The sequence below is a fragment of the Cucumis sativus genome, chromosome 5 (assembly GCF_000004075.3).
Source record: "Cucumis sativus cultivar 9930 chromosome 5, Cucumber_9930_V3, whole genome shotgun sequence".
NCBI classification, from domain to species: Eukaryota; Viridiplantae; Streptophyta; class Magnoliopsida; order Cucurbitales; family Cucurbitaceae; genus Cucumis; species Cucumis sativus.
Genome location: NC_026659.2, coordinates 2824673 through 2843612, shown reverse-complemented (window position 1 = coordinate 2843612; position 18940 = coordinate 2824673). Strand labels below are relative to the sequence as shown.

Genomic DNA, 18940 nt, shown 5'->3' with positions numbered 1-18940 from the left:
AATAATGATATTAAATAGTGGTCGGTTTTAAATTTAATCATCATCAATTATTTCTTCCAAGCATATTTTATAAAATTGGCACAACCTATCCATCGGATAATCCAACTACTACATCGAATAAATAAACTATAATAACAATAACAATACTTTAAAAAAAAATTATATTCTTTTTAAATTTCATTTCGATATATATATATTTATATTTACTGCATCATATTTGTTTGAACAAAAAATAACATGATTGGTTAAAAGAGAAAAGCACATGTACAATAACACAATATTGATGTTTAAGTATGAAAAATTTAAAGAGCGTACAAATAAGTTTGAGAGTGAAATTTAGGTTAACTCAATTAAAAGGTTATAACGATGTATACAGAGATGATCATTGATCTATGCTGTTCTTCTTGATTTCATAAGTTGTTTTAGGATTTATTAGTTGCTTTTTCTTTTTTCTTTTAAGGGTTGAGCAGTTTTATAATTTGATTTTGGGTAGATTAAATTGTATTTTAATTTGAAGTTTAATAAAAATTGGCTTGAAGATAAGAGAAAAATACAAAAGAAAATCCAAGTCATTGTTTAATTTGTTTCAATATTTGTATATTTCTAGAAATTGTTCATATAAAAAAACCTTAACCAATTTTATTGAATTATATCTTTTAAGTCTAACTTTAAATAAGTTTTAATTATGTTTTTAAACATAGAAAATTTTCACCTTTTCACTTTTACACTTTGACTTTGAAAATTGTTTTAAAAACCCATTTTTTAGTTTGAAATTGATTAAAAAGATATGTTATACTAATATTGTTTTTAACATATCAATTACCATCTTAATTTACTCAAATGATATGTTAAAAATATTACACATATTTTTTAACTTCTATGTATTATTTGCCGTATCAATTTGTTATCTTATATATTTTTGTTGGTAAAAGAACTAACATTTTTAAATATAGTAAAATAAACTAAATTTAAGATATATCACGGATAGATATTACTATATTTGATAAATATTTTTAATAATTTTACTATTTACGATAAATTTTTTAAAAAACTCTTTTAAAAAATCTGTTGGATCCAATTTCAAAATATTAGAAATCAACCTAATATTTTAAGTCAGGAGACATAATTGAATTTTACAATAGAGTTTATGAATATTCTGTACAATTAGGCAATTAAATTAGAAACGAGGACTTACATGTCACTGCATAGACTGCAAAATTATAAACCACATGATGTATAAAATGCAAGAACATGTGGCTCAAATTTTTTGTAAAATTTAATAACTAAGGTCGAATGAAACTAAATATTTTGAATTTTTTGTCATATAGTGCATCAGATTGATAATTTTGAAAACAATAAAGTAATACATTTGACAAAAACTTTGAAGTAATATTAGGGGTGGATTTATGCTTTTTTTTAAAAGAACATTTTAATGATGATATGGACGTCTTTCATTTTCTTCAGCTTTCAAAGATAAAGAATTAATTAAAATAATAATAGTAACAATAATGATTGGTGCATTGATTTGGAGAAGACAACTAATAGTTATAATTAGGCATATTATTTTATGTAAACTATACTATAATGCTTTAAATTGTTAATTTCGTGCTAAGGTATGCACCTAATACAAAAATGATAAGAGAGACAGTGAGTTTACTAAGCTTATCTTATTCAAAATTCCATACACATACACGATTATGTTTATAAATGTGAACTTTAAAGTCACATTTAAAGATGTTAGCTTTTTATATTTTGATCCTCTTGTATTGACAATGGTTATAAGATCGTATGGGAATAAGAAATATGCAAATAAGAAGAAGAAAACAGAGACTAAAATATGCAAATAAAGTGGAGATTAAAAGTCGTTTGGCAACAATTTTGCTATTTATTATGAATAAAATATAAAATTTTAATATATTGTGTAAATATTCTCGACAATTTTTCATTTAAGATAATTTCACTTGAAATCTTACGATAATTTCTATTGAGTTACTAGCCAAATTTCAAATTGTAAAAACGAGGATGGTTATTATTTTGAAATAGAGATCTAAAACATGATAAAACACTTGGATGATCCAGAACATTATTAAAAAAAATTAGATGTGGTTTTAGAATAAACACTTTGGAGTGTGTTTTCAAAGTGGTTCACATCAAAGCATAAATCACAAATAACCTTGAACTAACCAAGTGACAATGACACATTCTTATATCTTGATCACATGGAGGAAGCCCATTGCTCTATGATACAATAATATATGTTGAGTAGCCAACTGGTCCCAAGTACTCTAAGATCTTATCTTCATAGTCATGGGCACGGGACCAATTTATAGACACCTCGACGTACTTAATATTCACCTAGATTTTAATACTTAGATACCGATTTATATGAATGGTGCTAGGTTGTATCAGTCACTCTCAATTTTCTTACCATGTTGGGGACTGGGGTCACCTGCAAGATTGGCTCCACCAACCTATGATTTTGTCTTCCATTGATTTTGCAGGCACCAAAGAGCAGCTTCTAATTTCCCCATAGCCATGAGCCGCAATTAAGTGTGCGTTTTATATGCCTTCTGAAAAAGAAAATGTTTTGAATTTAGAACTCAAGAACACAGTTGTACACCTTATTAAAACAAATCTTGTTCAAGTCATGAGAAAAAAACACGTTTTAGTTAAATGTTTCCTCTAAAAGTATTTTGGCACCGGGATTTTAAAAACTGCCATTCTTCAAGTTTTTAGCTAAATATTACTTTTTTTCCCCTTAAGAACACACTTATGGTATGGTTGACCAAAATATTTTAAAAGATATGCCGAACATACGCTAATATATATAGAGAGAGATGCCAGAGTGTTGGTCTACCACCTGTTAAAAGTAGGGAAGGGTAAGAATTCATGTAATAATGAATCTGCTTTTCATGTGTGAAGAGTGATAGATATTTGAGATTGTTCCTAGTGCTAGCTCCACAAATCATGTGGAATTGTTCACTCATGCCCCATATATGGCCATACCATTGACTTCAATCAATGAAGCACTGTTTTATTTTCCATGCCGAAAGACAGGTAGTGCTTGTTGATTGCAATGTGATAAGGGGTTTAGAGAGAACGGGTAAAATCGATAAAGGCCATCTACCTAAAATTTAAGATCCTACGACTATGAGTTTCCTTGTCATCCAAAATTATAATAGTTGGTGGGTTGTCTCGTGAGATTACTCAAGGTATACAAGATGAACTCAATGGTCGTGGATATATTAAAAAAAAATTAGCAGATAATGTACCAGAAAATAAATAAAATGGTAGCCAAGTGTGACGAAGGAGAATTCAAAGTCAGAACTTTCAATTATTTCATAGAAAAGTGGTGCAGCTGAACATGTGATTATCATAGGTATAGATTTACCATGGAGATGATTTGGAGAAGATGCGAATGTTACTCAATGGCTTTTGCAAATGGAGGACACCAGAATACCCTCAAAGTATAGATGATCTACGGATAAAAGAATGTGAAAGAAATGAATCACAAGATTCTGTATCATATTATTTGATATATAACAATGAAATGTAAATAGTAATTAACCTGCGAGAAACTTTTGCTCATCAATATCCTCCATCCCTACCTCATCAAACCTTGGCAAGATTACTTTGATTTTGTGCTTTCTTTTCTTAGTACAACAAATCTGAGAGTGAGAATTTCAACCATCTACCTCAAGGAAGATGTAAATGTTTCAAGCATTGAGTTATATTCACGTTCGCCATGAATTTGTGCTTTTTCCATCTCGATCATCACAACCAATTTCACTGTAAAGAAACAAATTTTGTTATGCTTTCGGAGAAATAAAATAAATTAACTACTTAAAAATTTGAAGGTATTCTTTTTACCAAACAATGGCACACTTGGAATTATGTGAACTTTGTTGAGAGATAACTCGCAGCCTCTGAATTTACAGAAAAATGATAAAACCAAATGAAATGCACAGATTCTAAAAAAATGATTTCTCCTATTTGAAAATATTAGATGACGTTGGTTTCAACTCAAACCAATTGACGATGAGAGAAATGAGAGAAGTATTTCATCAATTTTATAAACATTGTGAGATATTTTTATTTTTTTTCAAAGTTAGATCCTCAAATGTAGTGATTTTGTTGGATTCACTATTTTGGGATAAAATCTTAGTTTTTAAACTCAGTGCCTAGATATAGGCCTCATGATGTCCCTCGATATTTTTGAATGTAGATCCTCAAACAGAAAACCATTTCTAAATTACTTGACCGTCTCCCACTTCACCATTTTAGAAAGAAAACCAAGCATTTCACATATATGTTGCACTTGTGGATGAGAGAGATCGCCCGCAAGAAACTCTTGAACTGCGCCATCAACCACTATCACGCTGCAACCTGGTATTTTTTTCGATCTAGCTTCTGAGAATTTTTTTCTTACCTCCTTTGCCGCCATTTCCCTTCCAGCTTCAGAAAAGATGTTGTATGAAAGAACTTGGGTACCACCGTCTAATAAACCCAAGGCTGAAAGTTTTGTCCAAATTCTGTCCCCAATTTCAATATTCCTATATTGTCTACAAGCACTCAGTATTGCTCCCCACACATTGGCATCCACATTACTAAAGCCTCCCATTTTTTCCTCCACGAATTTCTCAGCATCCTCTACCATACCTGCTCTAGCCATAAGATCAACCACACAAGCATAATGCTCGAATTGAGGTTGAACCCTGTAAACAGGATACATTTGGTCAAAGAATTCAAGGCCTCTCTCAACCATCTTGGCGTGTGTACAAGCAGCAAGGATAGAGACAAATGTAGCTTCTGTAGCCTGAGTTCCACTGGCAATCATTTTATCAAATAACTCAAGTGATTTCACCACATTCCCAGTCATTGCAAAACCAGAAATCATTGCATTCCAAGCCCCAGCATCTTTGTTTGAAATGCCCTCAAAAACTTCTAAAGCTGATTCGATGTAACCACATTTTGAATACATGTCAACCAATGCAGTAGCCAATATTGGGTTTGAGTCCAAACCGTAGCGCTTGGCATAAGAGTGCATCCAAAGTCCTTGTGTTATAGCACCAAGATGTGCACAAGCAGTAAGAACACTAGCAATAACTGAATCATTAGGCACAATATTCTTTTTTTGCATTTGTCTAAACAAACAAAGCACCTCTCTGAAGTCACTAACCCGAGAATAAGCAGCCATCATAGCACTCCAAGAAATTACATTCCTCTCGGGCATTTCATCAAACAACACTCTAGCACTCTCAATATCCCCAACCTTTCCATACCCATCAACCATCACCGTCCACACAACTACATCCTTCCCAGAACTTTTGTCAAACAATACGCGTGCAACTTTCAAATCAAACAAGGAATAAAATTCAACAAGAGCACTAACGACAAAAGCATCATTCTCATATCCAAGTACAATAACATGGGCATGAACCAAATAACCTATTCGCTTCAGCTCACGATAAACTAACGCGCAAGCCTTTATCAATGGCGGGAAAGTATATTTATTGGCAAGAAATCCACGATCCATCAAATCTAAGTAACACAAAATCGCTTGTTTCGGAAAACGCGATAGAAAATACCCTCTGATCATTGAATTATACATGAAAATGTTCCTCTGCTGCAGGTTCTTGAAAATTCCACAAGCGTAAGAGAAGAAAGAATCGCGATCACAGCCGGAAGTTGCAGCGACTTCGAGTAAAGGTGCAATGGCGTATGGACTTTGTGAAAGGTAGGTCTTGAGGAGGTGAGCATGAATTTGTTTGAGATGCTGGACGGACTTGCATTTGCGTAGAAGGGGAGAAATTGCGTTGTTAAACGTTTGGTGAATCATTTCAATGGCTGATTTTTGGTCAATCGTACAGATGGGAAATGGGTATCTTAGGTTGTTCGTTGGTGAGTTTCAACCGCCAGAGCGCGGCGGCGCGTAACCTTGGTGGGATTTGACCGTTTCCCGCCTGAACTTAAATGGAATTCAGACTTCTCATACCGATCAACGGATTCTTTGTTTTTAGGAAATTGAAAGAGACGGAAATAACTCTCCACTCTTTTGAAAAATGGCTATAAAAGCTCTTACAGAAAAGTAATCCAAAAACCTTTACTCAAAAGTAGCCAACAAGAATGTAGAGTGATATTTTGTAAGGGTACCATGTAAGATTACTTTTTAAATTTGTTGATTTTATAATTTAAAAAATGTAGTAACGTAGATCATATTACTATAAATTCTTTTGCTATTTTTGCAAGGGTTCCATTTTTTAATCATCGGTTTGGACAAATATAAATTGTCGTGTGATAGATAAATGATAAAAAAAAAACATGTCTATTATTATTCTCAACACTAATCTTTCATTAAATTTTGATCGTTAGACGTATTTGGTACAAAAGTTTTGAAAAACATGTTTGTTAGATTTTTTAACACTAACCGTTCGTTAAATACATACATTTTAAATTGTCCATGTGACTATTGGTTGGGATTAAAGAATTATCCGTATAGATTTTTGATTTTAAACTAATTCAAATTTAATAAAAACATAACTCAATAATGATTAAACCTAAGTATAGTTTTTTTCAAGTAGCAAAAGTGTTTCAACCATCTAAAATGGAGATGATGCCTTTTTCAACATGCATATTCTTTTTAGTAAACCTTTTGTTCTATTTTAGATGGAAGGAATCAATGAACAAATATCTATCATTGATGAAGCAACTACAATGTCCTGTGATAAAAGGCTTCAATGCATGGCAGAGTGCTGGAGAAATTTTGCTACTTGAAAAAGATTATACGTAGGTTTATTCATTATACAATTTTATTTTATTAAATTTGATTTAGTTTAAAAATTAAAAAAAAATTATGTATAACTAGCCATGTGGACAATTTTTTTTTAATTTCAATCAATTTATATTTTAACAAAGTGCTAGTGTTGAAGGTATAATAAACCTACTCTTCAAAACTGATAAACCTACTCTTCAAAACTGATAAACCAAATGCATCCATCATGAAAACTCAACGACTAAAATGTTAATTTTTTTAATACATGATACTTGTATGTCTTAGTTAATTTTTGTTTGTGTTTGGATTATGATCTTCCACATTTTTTTATGGAAGATTATACCAATTATCGATAAACTAAGCTAAGTTCACTTTAGCACGTCGTTAGTTTATTGAAGATTGTGTGTAGCAAATGAATGTTTGGTAAAGAGAAGAGGAATTCATGTGTAGTGTACAAACACAAAAGTTTTCTAAGAAAAAAAAATGAATACGTTTTAAGTTGCACTCATCTTTGTTTGCTCAATAAAAGATTAATCATACGATAAACTTTGCTTTTTAAAAAAATTCTTTTTTTTTTCCTTTTTTTCAAAATACACCAAAATACTTCTCTTTCCAAGGTATGTTCAAAATATCATTTTGTTTTGGATGCTTCATTTTATTTTCGCCACTAATATAACTTTAACATTTAATTTTAGTTTCTATAGTAACTTTTATTCCTTTAATAATTTTAATAAAAAATAAATTTGAAGATTTATTAAGATTAATTTAACCTTATGAAAAAAAGGATGATTATTCAATTTTTGTTAACAACTCGACGGTATTTCCACTTGATTTATAGTGATATAGTTGGTAAATCGATATTTTCATTACGTCCATAGATAGGGGAGTAGAATGCCACTAAGGCAAATGTCAATTAAATAATAAATATATTAAAAAATCTTAAAATATTTATTTAGTAATTTAATTTTTTTTTGATAAATTTTCATCTACATCAAGTTTTCATTAGATTTGAGTCTAGTATATTTCTTTTGACATTTTAAATAACAAATTTTTATCTTGTATCACGACAAACCATGATAGATCAACTATGTTAGTATCGTAATTTATTACAAATAAATCGTAATATTTTTTTATATTTATAAATATTTTGAACAGACCATTTTCCATAAATTCAAATATTTGAAAAAACGCTCCAAAATTTCAATTTTCATCTAAGAAACCAAAAAAAAAAAAATCAACAAACCTTCAACGGTGAGTCTTCGGAGTGAAATCTGTCCGTTTGTGGAAAGGACATGGAGAGAGAAAACTTGGTGAGGAAGATGAATTCAATGCTCGAATTCAATGCAATCAACAACCCTAAAGTGATCGAATTTAATTTCTTCTGCCAGAATCAGAGAACGCAACCACCACTATACAGTTATTCCACTGGTAATAGCCTCAAATCTTTCCATCTTTGATTAAAAAGAGAAAGAAATTTTTGCATTTTGATCTTTGGATGCTGTTTGGTTACTGTTTTTTTTTTTTCTTTTTCCCATTCATTTAAGAGCTCACCCACGGTGCAGTTCATTATCTTTCTTTATGATTTCTGCTTTGTGGGCAAGTAGAATTTGAATTATCGAGTGTTTAATAGAGGAAGAATGTGTATTCTGAATAACAATTATGAGTGGATTGGATATGCATATGCGTGGTGAAGAATCAGCTTCTGGGAAGAGAGAGCTTAGAGATTATTTAGCTTCCCAACGTGTTCATTCCCGCCACAGGCGATCTAGAAGGTTTTATTTGCAAATAGAGGACTTTTTGTTGTTTATCTGTTGCGTTTTGATTTGTTTGTAGTTTGGATGAGTGCATTGAGATTAGGATTTTTTGCTTCCTTTATTTGTGATTGATTCTTAGAAACTGGAGAATGGAGGTTGGAGAGATATATGGGCTAATTAATATCATGTTTTTTTTTTTTTTTTTCTATTTTCACCTTCATTACTTGTTGAATGTTGAAAGCTGGATCCGTTGGTTTCTTAAAGAAAAGGGAAAGTGCAAGCAAATGAGGTTCTCAGTTTACTAATTGGGGGAGCTAAACCTGAATAGAGACAAATGTGGGGATGGCAATATGCTGTTGTTTCACTTAATGTTCTCATTTGTCGTTCATTTTTACTTACACAAAGTTTCTTCACGACTCATGAAGATTTTATAGAATCTATGAATTGATAAAGTCATTTCGTCACTCTTTAATGATCATTACTTCATGTCACTAACTTACGAGTTATAACCATTTTGTTCTTCTTTTTTCTACCCCCTTTCAGCTCTTCAGACAAGAACTCCAATGGCTTTAGAGGTGCAAGTCTTCATTCTAATAGCAAGAATGACCGGAGTGACGCACAAGTGAGGCAACAAATCCTAGTTATCATTATCATATTAGTGTTTTTTTATGTGTGTGGATCCATGATGACTGTCTCATGAGCTATTGGATCTCGTGTGTCAGTTGTGATTAAAATCACTTCGATGATGATTTTAGGTGAATGTTGTATTGACAGGCATCTCCACTTTCTACGAGTGGTATCAGAGCACGAAGTCCTCTACATGAGCAGTCTACAGATTTTAATGATAATTCATCAACTAAACAGCGAGCATCTTTAGAAAATGATGTAAGCATCTAGTTTTTCTCTCACTCATGTTCCATGCGCAGTTGAATTCCTTATATGTTATGTGCTGAGGTACTCTATTTCAAGATATCAACAACTCTGGATGGGCAAGTCAATAAAGTACCAAACAGTGGTTCAATTGCCAGTTCTGTTGAAAATATTTTAACATCTCAATTGGTACACTTACAAATTTCAGATCGAGTTGCTACAGCTGCGCTTGCAACAAGAGAGATCTATGCGAAGTATGCTTGAGAGAGCAATGGGTCGTGCATCTAGTACTTTATCTCCCGGCCATAGGCACTTCGCCCAGGTAATTCTTTCACTTTTTCATGTATGTATTGAAGTATCGTTAAGATGCTTTTTGATGGTTCTAGTATACATTTATTTTTTCGATTTTGGAAACCTTTTATGATTATTCTATCGGAGTTATTTTGCAAGGTTGGAGTCCCTTCTTGTCAAGGGAGCTTCCTTCTTTTGTGAATTTTTTTTGTATGCTCTTATATTTTTTCTTTTTGCTTGATGGAAGTTGCTTTATAAAAAGGATTGAATCTTGGATTTGAAATTTCAAATAACTCATAGTCGTTTATTATATTAATTATTCTAATAGATTATTAATTTCATACTCACCTTTACCCAAGTATATTTTACCAGACGAAGGATTTGATCTCAGAGATTGAATTGCTTGAAGAAGAGGTTGCAAACCGTGAACAGCATGTTCTCTCTCTCTACAGGAGTATTTTTGAAAATTGTGTTAGTAAGCCATCTTCTCAGCAAAATTCAGTTACAGCCTCTCCTGCTCATGGAAAGCACGAATCAAGAAAACACCCCAGTATCATTTCGAGCGCATTTTGTTCATCGAGGAAGTTTCCTTTGGGACCTTTGCAACCTTTCTCTGTAAATGACTTGGGTAAAAGAACCTCAAATGCTGGTCCTAATTCCTTGTTCGGAAGTAAAAGCGACATAAGTACTGGAAAAACTTCAGGCACTGCAAAGGTACACTTGATAGTTAATATATAGGTTTTTGTGTGTGTCCTGCTTAGCTAAAAAGTGGGTTTTGCATTGAGCTAAGAATATTCGATGTAACTGTTAAGTTGGATCCTTCCTACTACAGCATCATTATTTGTAAACCATACAGGGATACCAAGCAGTGACTATTTGTAGAAAATAATCAAAATTTCTAAATACGACAACTCCTTCAAACACTAACAGAGCCAAAAACGTTTCTTGCCCAATGGACATATATCATTCAATATTCTACATGCTGATATTTTATTTGCTTGGTAGTCAGTTACTTTCTGTGGCCAGTATTGAAATTGACTCATCAGAGTAATTTGTCAGGTTCGTGAAGCTTTTTCCCAGATGAAGAGAACTTCTCTGCGATCTCTAAAAGATCATCTTTTTGAATGTCCAAGTAAATTATCAGAGGAGATGGTGAGATGCATGGCTTTCATATACTGCTCTCTTCATAGAGTGGCATCAAACAAGGCTCAAAAAAAGGCAGGTTCTTTCCCTAAAGTTAAACAGCCTCAATGTGGACCGGTGGAGGAACAATTTGGGGGTGGGAAAGCAATGCTGGAAATACATTGCATATCAACCAATAACAGCCAGTTCTCTCGTGCTTCGTACGCAATCAACAATTACAGGTAGGCTTCTTGCTTGGAAATGTATGTTCGTATGGGGGTAGGGGATGATGTGGAAAGGGAGGACTCAATCGCTCCTTATCTTCCGAAAATTCCGTGAATTATTGGAGTTCATTTTTTTAATAATTGTCTGGGAGATATTTGGTTCAAGATTTATCTTCTTTTTTTTTTAATTATTGTCTACATGCATAAGAGAGAGTAATTTAGTGGGTTCTTTTTTTATTGGTTTCAGAGTATTAGTTGAGCAGCTGGAAAAAGTGAATGTTAGTAAGATGGGGATTGATGCTCAAACTGCATTCTGGATTAATGTGTATAATGCTCTTCTAATGCATGTAAGATTAGCTAATTGTGACATTTCCCGTTCGCATTTCTTATTTTGTTGAGCTTATCTTGCCTGTCTTTTTCAGGCCTACTTAGCATATGGAATTCCTCATGGTTCTCTAAGAAGGTTGGCTTTGTTCCACAAGGTATTGCATTTCTCTGTCTGCAGTGCATGAACACAAGCTGGCATATCAATATCTTCATTTTCCAAAGAAAATTGAGATAGATACTTGGGAGTTACCAATATGTGTTATAATGCTCTAGACCTACATTGTAGGTGGACAATTTAAGGGGGTTTTGTTGGTTTTAAAATTTGTCTTTTTTCTTTCCAGTTTTCATCCACACATATTCCCGTTTAAAATCTTTGTTCTGTGTCCTGTGAGTGAATTTTGTTGTTTAGATAGACAAGCAAGCATTCTTGATGGGCTTTTCAGTATAGTGCAGGCTGCTTATAACATCGGTGGCCATATCATCAGTGCAAATGCGATAGAGCAATCAATTTTTTTCTTCAAATCTCCCCGAATAGGATGGGTATGGACTATTCTCTCTTAAGCTGTTGGTGCTGGTGCGGTGACTTGTCCTGGAGTTCCTATCAAATACCCTGTTAAAAGAGATGTTAAAGTGAAGTTTTGGTTTTGACTATGTTTTTGTATTAACTACAGTGGCTTGAAACTATCATTTCAACTGCGCTGAGGAAGAAGTCTGGGGAAGAAAGGCAACTTATCTCTTCAAAATTGGGCCTTCCCAGTCCTCAACCTCTTGTTTGCTTTGGCCTTTGCACTGGTGCCTCTTCAGATCCTGTGGTAAATTACTTTGATCTCTATCAGTTTTTTTTTTTTTGACGAAATGGATCTGTTTTTGTCCTTTAACACCGTATTTAAAAGATAGAAAATCAAATAGCTTTGTTCAGAAACATAACAAAACAAACTTACGTGAGGCTTCCTACTGTTATTGTTTAAATAAACCTGTAGCTGAAAGTGTACACGGCATCAAATGTTAAAGAGGAACTCGAAGTGGCCAAAAGGGATTTTCTCCAAGCAAATATAGTTGTGAAGAAGTCAAAGAAAGTATTCCTACCAAAGGTGCTAGAAAGATTTGCACGCGAAGCATCCATCAGCTCAGACGAACTCCCAAAATGGGTTTCTGAAAATGTCGATGGGAAGCTCCAGGAGTCGATACAGAAATGTATGGAACACCGAACCGGCAAAAAGACATCTCAGATCATCGAATGGTTACCTTACAGCTCAAGGTTTCGGTATGTATTTTCTACCAATCTAACTGAAAGGCCATGGTGGTCGTAAGATTCATAATGTTGTTAACTCATCGATGTGAAGTTTCGAAAATAGTAGGACCAACATTTTTCTGCTAATCTGAGGGGAAATGGATTTAGGTAGTTGAAACTTGAAATAACTCATATTTGATTCTGTATATATATTGGGTCTGATTGTTGCAACTTACCTTATGGCTGCATTTTGAACTCTACCTCTATTTATGCAAAGCCGATGTGTTGTTTCGAAAAGATTCAACTTCAAATCTATATTTCAATATCATGGTTCAATTTCCACTCAACAATATAAACCTCTATACTTGTTCTAAATATTGACACTCGACAGATAAGAGAGGCAGGAATTGATTCTCTTTAGATAGCAGATCTTTTGTTTGATTGGGAATATTGGTATCCTTTTGTCACATTGAACAGTATGAAGGTTGGGAGTGATTAAATGTGCAAAGTTCATAAGAGGTTTGAAATAAAGACTTTTAAAAGCAAACAAAAGAGTAATTTAGAACTATTAATCATTATGCTTTTGTCAGATTTACTTCACAAAGATCTCTTGACTTCTTCAGCATTTCTCATTCAGTCTTACTTTGACATTTTCCAAAACAAAAAAATGGATTCTTCTAAAAAAAAAATTGGGATTAAAAATGTTGGGAAAATGAATTACACTAACAAAAAAGTTCACTAGTAAACATTATTTTCTCAAGAATAAAAACGAAACAAAACTTTTATCAAGTGTGTTGTTAAAAGTGATTTTTCTCCCTATATGAATATATGAATAAATTTAATGCAAAAATAGCAAAAAAAAAAAAAAAAAAGTTATGATAATAGAATTTAAGGTCACTACATTTTTTAAATTGCAAAAGTAGTAAATTTAAAAATCAATAACCCTACGATTACGCCTGATAGCACTTCAATTGTCTTATGATTACCGTTTGATAATCGTCTGATATCACTAATTTTGTCATATTCGCTTAAAAAATAGTTGTCATGGGTTGTTTTTTTCCTAAATATTCTTGTTATTTGATGTAATTTGATTTTTGTTTTAACTTTATGTTTAATAGTTTTATTGATATTTCATTTCATTTTTAAAACGAAAATTAAAGAACAATAGTTTTAGCCTAAAAGGTTTTCTCAAATAAAATTTGAGTATAGTTCAACTATCCTAAGATATGTATTAACGATTCAAGAGCTCGGTGGTTTGAACTTCTTTCCTTCGTTTCTATAGTAAAAAGTACTAATAAAATAAAAGAAAATTCCATGAAATTGTTTTAGGCTACCTATAAGTTTTGAGCTCAAATTATAATAATTAGTGTCTCTTCCCGTCATAACCTATAATTAACTACAATATTACTCTTTCAAATCCTTATTTGCCTACATTATTTACTATTTCTTTTTCAGACTAAAACAATATGCACTCTAAACACAAACTATTATAATTCACAAATTATAATAATCAATCCAATCGACCAAACAATCCTTACATGTTCTAACAAAGATTATCCACCGTCGTTCCACAAACTTTGATATATCTTATGAAAATAGTGAATGTGTAATTTCCTCAAATAATACAAATTCATCAAAATTAGGTATGTATATATATATATATAGATTGAAAATATAAAATCTACCCACTTAATATTGAGGAAAAAAAAACCTACTTAAGGGTTTGTATCCTTATTCACATGGATTGTATTATTTTTATAACTCTAATGTATAAAAAGAATGGAAATGTTCCTAACAAATCTACCAAAACTTCTTTCTAAAAATATTAAATTAAAGGGCAATTTTTTTTTTTTAAAAAAAGGAAGTAAAGAAGAAAGTTAGTGTAGAATGAAGAACTAAACTAATGGGGTTAGAAAGTGGTCAACTTAATTCTCTATGGAAATCTTTTGTTGAAGCACTTTAACAACAAAAGTTGCCATTTTTTCAACCTTTCTATTATTTTTCTTGCAATCTCCTCCTAATTGGGTGATGCAATCATCATTATTTATTAGACAAATCAACACTTTAATATATATATATATATATATCAAACCAAACTTTAATGTGGTTCACCTTCTTCTAACCTATAGATTTTGGATTAATCATATATGCTAATCAAACACAAAGAGAGGTTGGTTTCACATTCTAATTAGCCTTATTTTATCTTTATTCCCTTAAAACTTTTATTTTAATCTTTTTTTAAATACACCTAAATGTCACTTAGGTTCACCATCCATGATCGATCAAAGTGGATTACAATTTCATTTTATTGGACTGAATACCTGTTTTTTTTCACTCTTGACCATGTGATCAAATATCATGAGTTCTATCTCAAGAATAATTGATAATAAACGAAGTAAAACATATATATCTTATAAGGAGTGTGAATCTCTTTAATTTTTTTCAACGTCAGATTCTAGAAGTTCAGTGTCTATTAGTGATTAGACTATCGTTTTGTTATAGAAAATATTTCAACAATTTTATTATTTAAAATATTAAAAAAAAAGAAATATTTTGTCCTATTTTCTATTTTTTAAAATGTAATTATTAGATTTTCATTTTTATTCAAAATTTGGATGAGTATTATTACCCATAAATTAGTCTTTTACCTTTGTGATTACCAATAAATACATAAACAAACAAACAAATAATATTATAATTCATTACAACACTACATTTCAAATGTAAGAAGATTTTGATACGTGAGTTAAAAAATGAGTAATGATTTGATTAAAGTTCAACTATGCTAAAGTTGACAAAATATTCATTTATAATTTAATAACTTTGGAATTAATAATATTAATTTAATATTTATACATGTATTCATGTGGTTTGTGAAGTCTATATATACACACACACATATTATTGCATTTATTAAGAGAGAAAAGCATATATGTTAGAATTAAATAAAGAGTTGGGGAATAAACATCAAACTTACATTTTTGTTTATTTTATGAATTATTACAATATGTTTGATATATGTATTCTAATTCCCATTTGTGTATATTTATTCTTTGAACTTTTCATTTCTTTTATTATCTTAGACCATCATTCATTAATATTTGTATAGGTTTATTATCTTTTAAAAAAAAGAGTTACTAAGAGAATAATCATGAAAACAATTGCAATCACTACCCGAACAACAATCAAACGTAATTCTAAACATAATTCAATTGGGTTAAAATATATAATATGGACGAAATAACTAGAAGTTTAACATTTACATTTGCTTTCACCCGTTAAACTTCTCAAAATTCATTCCTCACATTTTGTTAAAAGAGTTTAAATTAAAATAATTTTTTTTGATAAATATTTTTTTTCTAACAAATATTCCAAATATTTCTAACAATAAAACTAAAAGACTTCACAAATTTTTTATTGAAGTCAAGTTGAACAATTCATTGTATTATTTAACTTATGTTATATTATTATTTATTTGAAGGAAGTCTTTGACTTGATCTTACATTAACTAATTTTAACGTTTTAACAATATCATTTTTTTAGCATACTATACCTTAATAAACATAAAATATATAACATCGATAAAGAAGTTAAATGTTTGAATCTCTCATTTTTTTACCTTGTCAAACTAAGAAGAAAACTAATCGACTTAGAAAGTGTATATTTAAAAATTATTTTGTATTTTTAGATTAAATTTATAAACTAATACTTTTAAACTTAACCTTTAAAGTAAAGAATCCCTAATAACAATTTCAACAATATATCATGACTTAGCAAATGTCATCTCAACTAGCATGAGAGATCTGGAGATCAAATCTCTTGATAATTTTGATATGTAAATTTAAAAAAAAGTTAATATAAATAAAATCAGAAGGTAGGATAATAATATACGGTAATATTTAAACATTATTATTAGTTGTAAAATAAAACAAATAATATTTTTTTTGTAACGAAGAATAAATTAGAATAAAAATAAAAGTATTTGGTGAACAAACAGAGTGAAACTCCGGCCAAACCTCCATATTATAGTTATATATACCAAATCACTTTTCATTATTACTTCATATTTTATTTCTATGTTCAAACACAAAACTCACTAAGTATTTTAATTCTTTTTTTCCTTACATATTATTAACACTTTATAATTCCATTTTCTGCCTAATTTTAACAATAACACTTTATTATTTAAATAATAAAGACTTCAATGTTTTAAAGCTATTATCTAAACAATAAATAAATAAATAAATATCATTTATTATTTATTTTCCGTGCCATGTCAATTTAGTCCTAAAGTAAAACCTAAATTTAGTAATTCAAAATTAGTTAAATAAAAGAAGAAACCAAAGTGAATTTATTTTTCGTAACTCAGAGAGAAGATAAATGCTTATTGACACTAATTTTTTAGTTTAAATAATCAACCACCCAACCCTCCATGTGTATATATATATTGATTAAAATAGGATATGTATCAAAATAAAGTAAATGATAAATCTTAAGCTTTCATAAACCTATCAATTTAAATTCTCTACTACCAGATAGACTTAGGTTAAATTGACATATCTATAAAAATTTAAAGTTTAATTTAATACATTTGGGTTAAATTCACCACCAACCCATATGTAAAATCAATATTTTCTATTCTAAAATTATAATATATATATAAAAAAAGAATGAATAAGAAATTTTATATTATTTGGATAGAAAAAAGAGTTAGAATGGTTTGTTAACCAAACATAAACCAAAATGAAAGTCAGAATCTCCAAATATAAAGGTAAAGGAAGGAGGCCACAGAGAATCTTCTTAACTTTCCCTCTCAATTCCTCTTCTCTCCATTTTTCCCCCAAAACCAAATCCAATTTTCCTTTCCTTCCTCTTTCTTTTTCTTTTTTTTGTTTTTCTTTTCTAAAACAAATTAATTAATTTATCAATCAAAATTTTTCATATTCTACAATTATATATATATATATAAAATAATAATTGATAAATACCTTTTTATTTCCCTTTGCTCCGATAACTGCCAAATAATATCACCATGTTTCCGTTTTTCCGTTATTACCCTTCCTTCTTCTTCCTCTTCTTCTTCAACCTTCTCTCCTCTGTTTTTCTCTTCTCCCCTGTTTTTCCCGCCACAACTTTCCCGGATTTCTCCACTCTCACCCCCGATAATAACAATAACAACCACGATTATTACGCATGGAGAGGCTTCGCTCGCTTCCTCGATGCTGGAAAAGGTACAGAAGTGAACGGCATCTCCGAATTGAAGAAGTATTTGAATCGATTCGGTTACCTTCCGCTTCCTCCTCAAAACAATTTCTCCGATATTTTCGATGATCAATTCGTATCGGCCTTGAGTTTGTATCAAAATCGCTTAGGTTTATCAGTTACTGGAAAGCTTGATTCCGAAACAATCGCTACCATCATGTCACCGAGATGCGGAATTAGTGACCTAACTAAATTCAACAACAACGGAAGTACAATTCATTCAACTCGTCGATACGCTTTCTTCAACGGCCAACCGAGATGGATTCGAGCCTCAACTTTAACTTACGCTCTTTCACCAGATTACACAATCGACTATCTAACTCCATCAGAAATCCGCAAAGTCGTTCGACGATCATTCTCGCGATGGTCCGCTGTGATTCCGTTGAACTTCACAGAGTCCTCCGATTACGATTCATCAGACATCCGAATCGGATTCTACCGCGGTGATCACGGAGACGGAGAGGCGTTCGACGGAGTATTAGGCGTTTTGGCGCACGCGTTTTCGCCGGAAAACGGAAGGCTGCACTTAGACGCTGCGGAGAGGTGGGCGGTGGATTTCGAGAAAGAGAAATCGAAAGTAGCTGTGGATTTGGAATCAGTTGTAACGCATGAGATTGGGCATGTTCTTGGATTAGCTCATTCAGCGGTGAAGGAATCGGTGATGTATCCGAGTTTGAGTCCGAGAGGGAAGAAGGTGGATCTTAGGATTGATGACGTCGAAGGAATTCAGGTTTTATATGGTACAAACCCTAATTTCAAACTGGAATCCTTCTTGGAATCCGAAAAATCTATGAACAATAATGGATCATCATCATCTTCTTCAAACAACAATTCTAAACTCCTCTTCTTACTGTTCTTCTACTTGTTGATTATGATTTGGTGATTTAGGGTTTCTTTTTTCTTCTTTAGTTCGTTTTGTTTCAAGTGTATATGTATTGCAAAGTTACACACACAACAAAGAAAAAAAGAAATTAAAAAGAAAGGAAAAAGGGTTCATTCTTTTACTCTAAATTTGAGTGTATATTGACAACAAATCCATACAACCGTTCATTCCAACTACTTTTTACGACTCTTTCAAATAACATAA

At 31.4% G+C, this 18940-nt stretch overlaps 3 protein-coding genes across 10 annotated transcripts; 2 read left to right on the top strand and 1 right to left on the bottom strand.

The window, feature by feature from the left end:
• Positions 1–2071: 2071 nt before the first annotated feature.
• Positions 2072–6115, bottom strand: LOC101211127 (pentatricopeptide repeat-containing protein At5g66520). Of its 6 annotated transcripts, none has more exons than XM_031885079.1 (5): positions 3871–6109; positions 3569–3789; positions 3392–3478; positions 2818–2860; positions 2072–2570 (listed from the first exon to the last, which is right to left on the bottom strand). In XM_031885079.1, the coding sequence occupies exon 1, from the start codon at positions 5837–5839 to the stop codon at positions 4253–4255; it is 1587 nt and encodes a 528-aa protein (XP_031740939.1). In that variant the 5' UTR covers positions 5840–6109; the 3' UTR covers positions 2072–2570; positions 2818–2860; positions 3392–3478; positions 3569–3789; positions 3871–4252. The 6 variants fall into 6 exon arrangements, with proteins under 6 accessions (XP_031740939.1, XP_031740941.1, XP_004152427.2 ...); XM_031885081.1 differs by having other exon boundaries at positions 3609–3789; XM_004152379.3 differs by lacking the exon at positions 2818–2860 and having other exon boundaries at positions 4430–6115.
• Positions 6116–8023: 1908 nt separating this feature from the next.
• LOC101204173 lies at positions 8024–12906 on the top strand. Of its 3 annotated transcripts, none has more exons than XM_031886236.1 (11): positions 8024–8200; positions 9070–9148; positions 9301–9411; positions 9605–9718; positions 10047–10401; positions 10747–11051; positions 11281–11380; positions 11456–11515; positions 11814–11900; positions 12032–12172; positions 12341–12906. In XM_031886236.1, exons 3-11 carry the CDS (start codon positions 9407–9409, stop codon positions 12668–12670), a joined length of 1497 nt encoding a protein of 498 aa, XP_031742096.1. In that variant the 5' UTR covers positions 8024–8200; positions 9070–9148; positions 9301–9406; the 3' UTR covers positions 12671–12906. The 3 variants fall into 3 exon arrangements, with proteins under 3 accessions (XP_031742096.1, XP_011654811.1, XP_011654813.1); XM_011656509.2 differs by lacking the exon at positions 8024–8200 and adding an exon at positions 8234–8544 and having other exon boundaries at positions 10060–10401; XM_011656511.2 differs by lacking the exon at positions 8024–8200 and adding an exon at positions 8234–8544.
• Positions 12907–17586: 4680 nt separating this feature from the next.
• LOC101211377 (metalloendoproteinase 1-MMP) lies at positions 17587–18912 on the top strand. The gene has a single exon (XM_011656508.2). It carries the CDS (start codon positions 17624–17626, stop codon positions 18734–18736), a length of 1113 nt encoding a protein of 370 aa, XP_011654810.1. The 5' UTR covers positions 17587–17623; the 3' UTR covers positions 18737–18912.
• Positions 18913–18940: the final 28 nt, after the last annotated feature.

Excerpts from the sequence above, each read along its gene's own strand:
- LOC101211377 (XM_011656508.2), top strand. The coding sequence starts at position 17,624 with ATGTTTCCGTTTTTCCGTTATTACCCTTCCTTCTTCTTCCTCTTCTTC.
- LOC101211127 (XM_031885079.1), bottom strand. The coding sequence starts at position 5,839 with ATGATTCACCAAACGTTTAACAACGCAATTTCTCCCCTTCTACGCAAA.
- LOC101204173 (XM_011656509.2), top strand. The coding sequence starts at position 8,432 with ATGAGTGGATTGGATATGCATATGCGTGGTGAAGAATCAGCTTCTGGG. Across the intron at positions 9,149-9,300 it reads ATGACCGGAGTGACGCACAA|GCATCTCCACTTTCTACGAG; the intron begins GTGAGGCAACAA and ends TTGTATTGACAG. Across the intron at positions 11,901-12,031 it reads AATCTCCCCGAATAGGATGG|TGGCTTGAAACTATCATTTC; the intron begins GTATGGACTATT and ends TATTAACTACAG.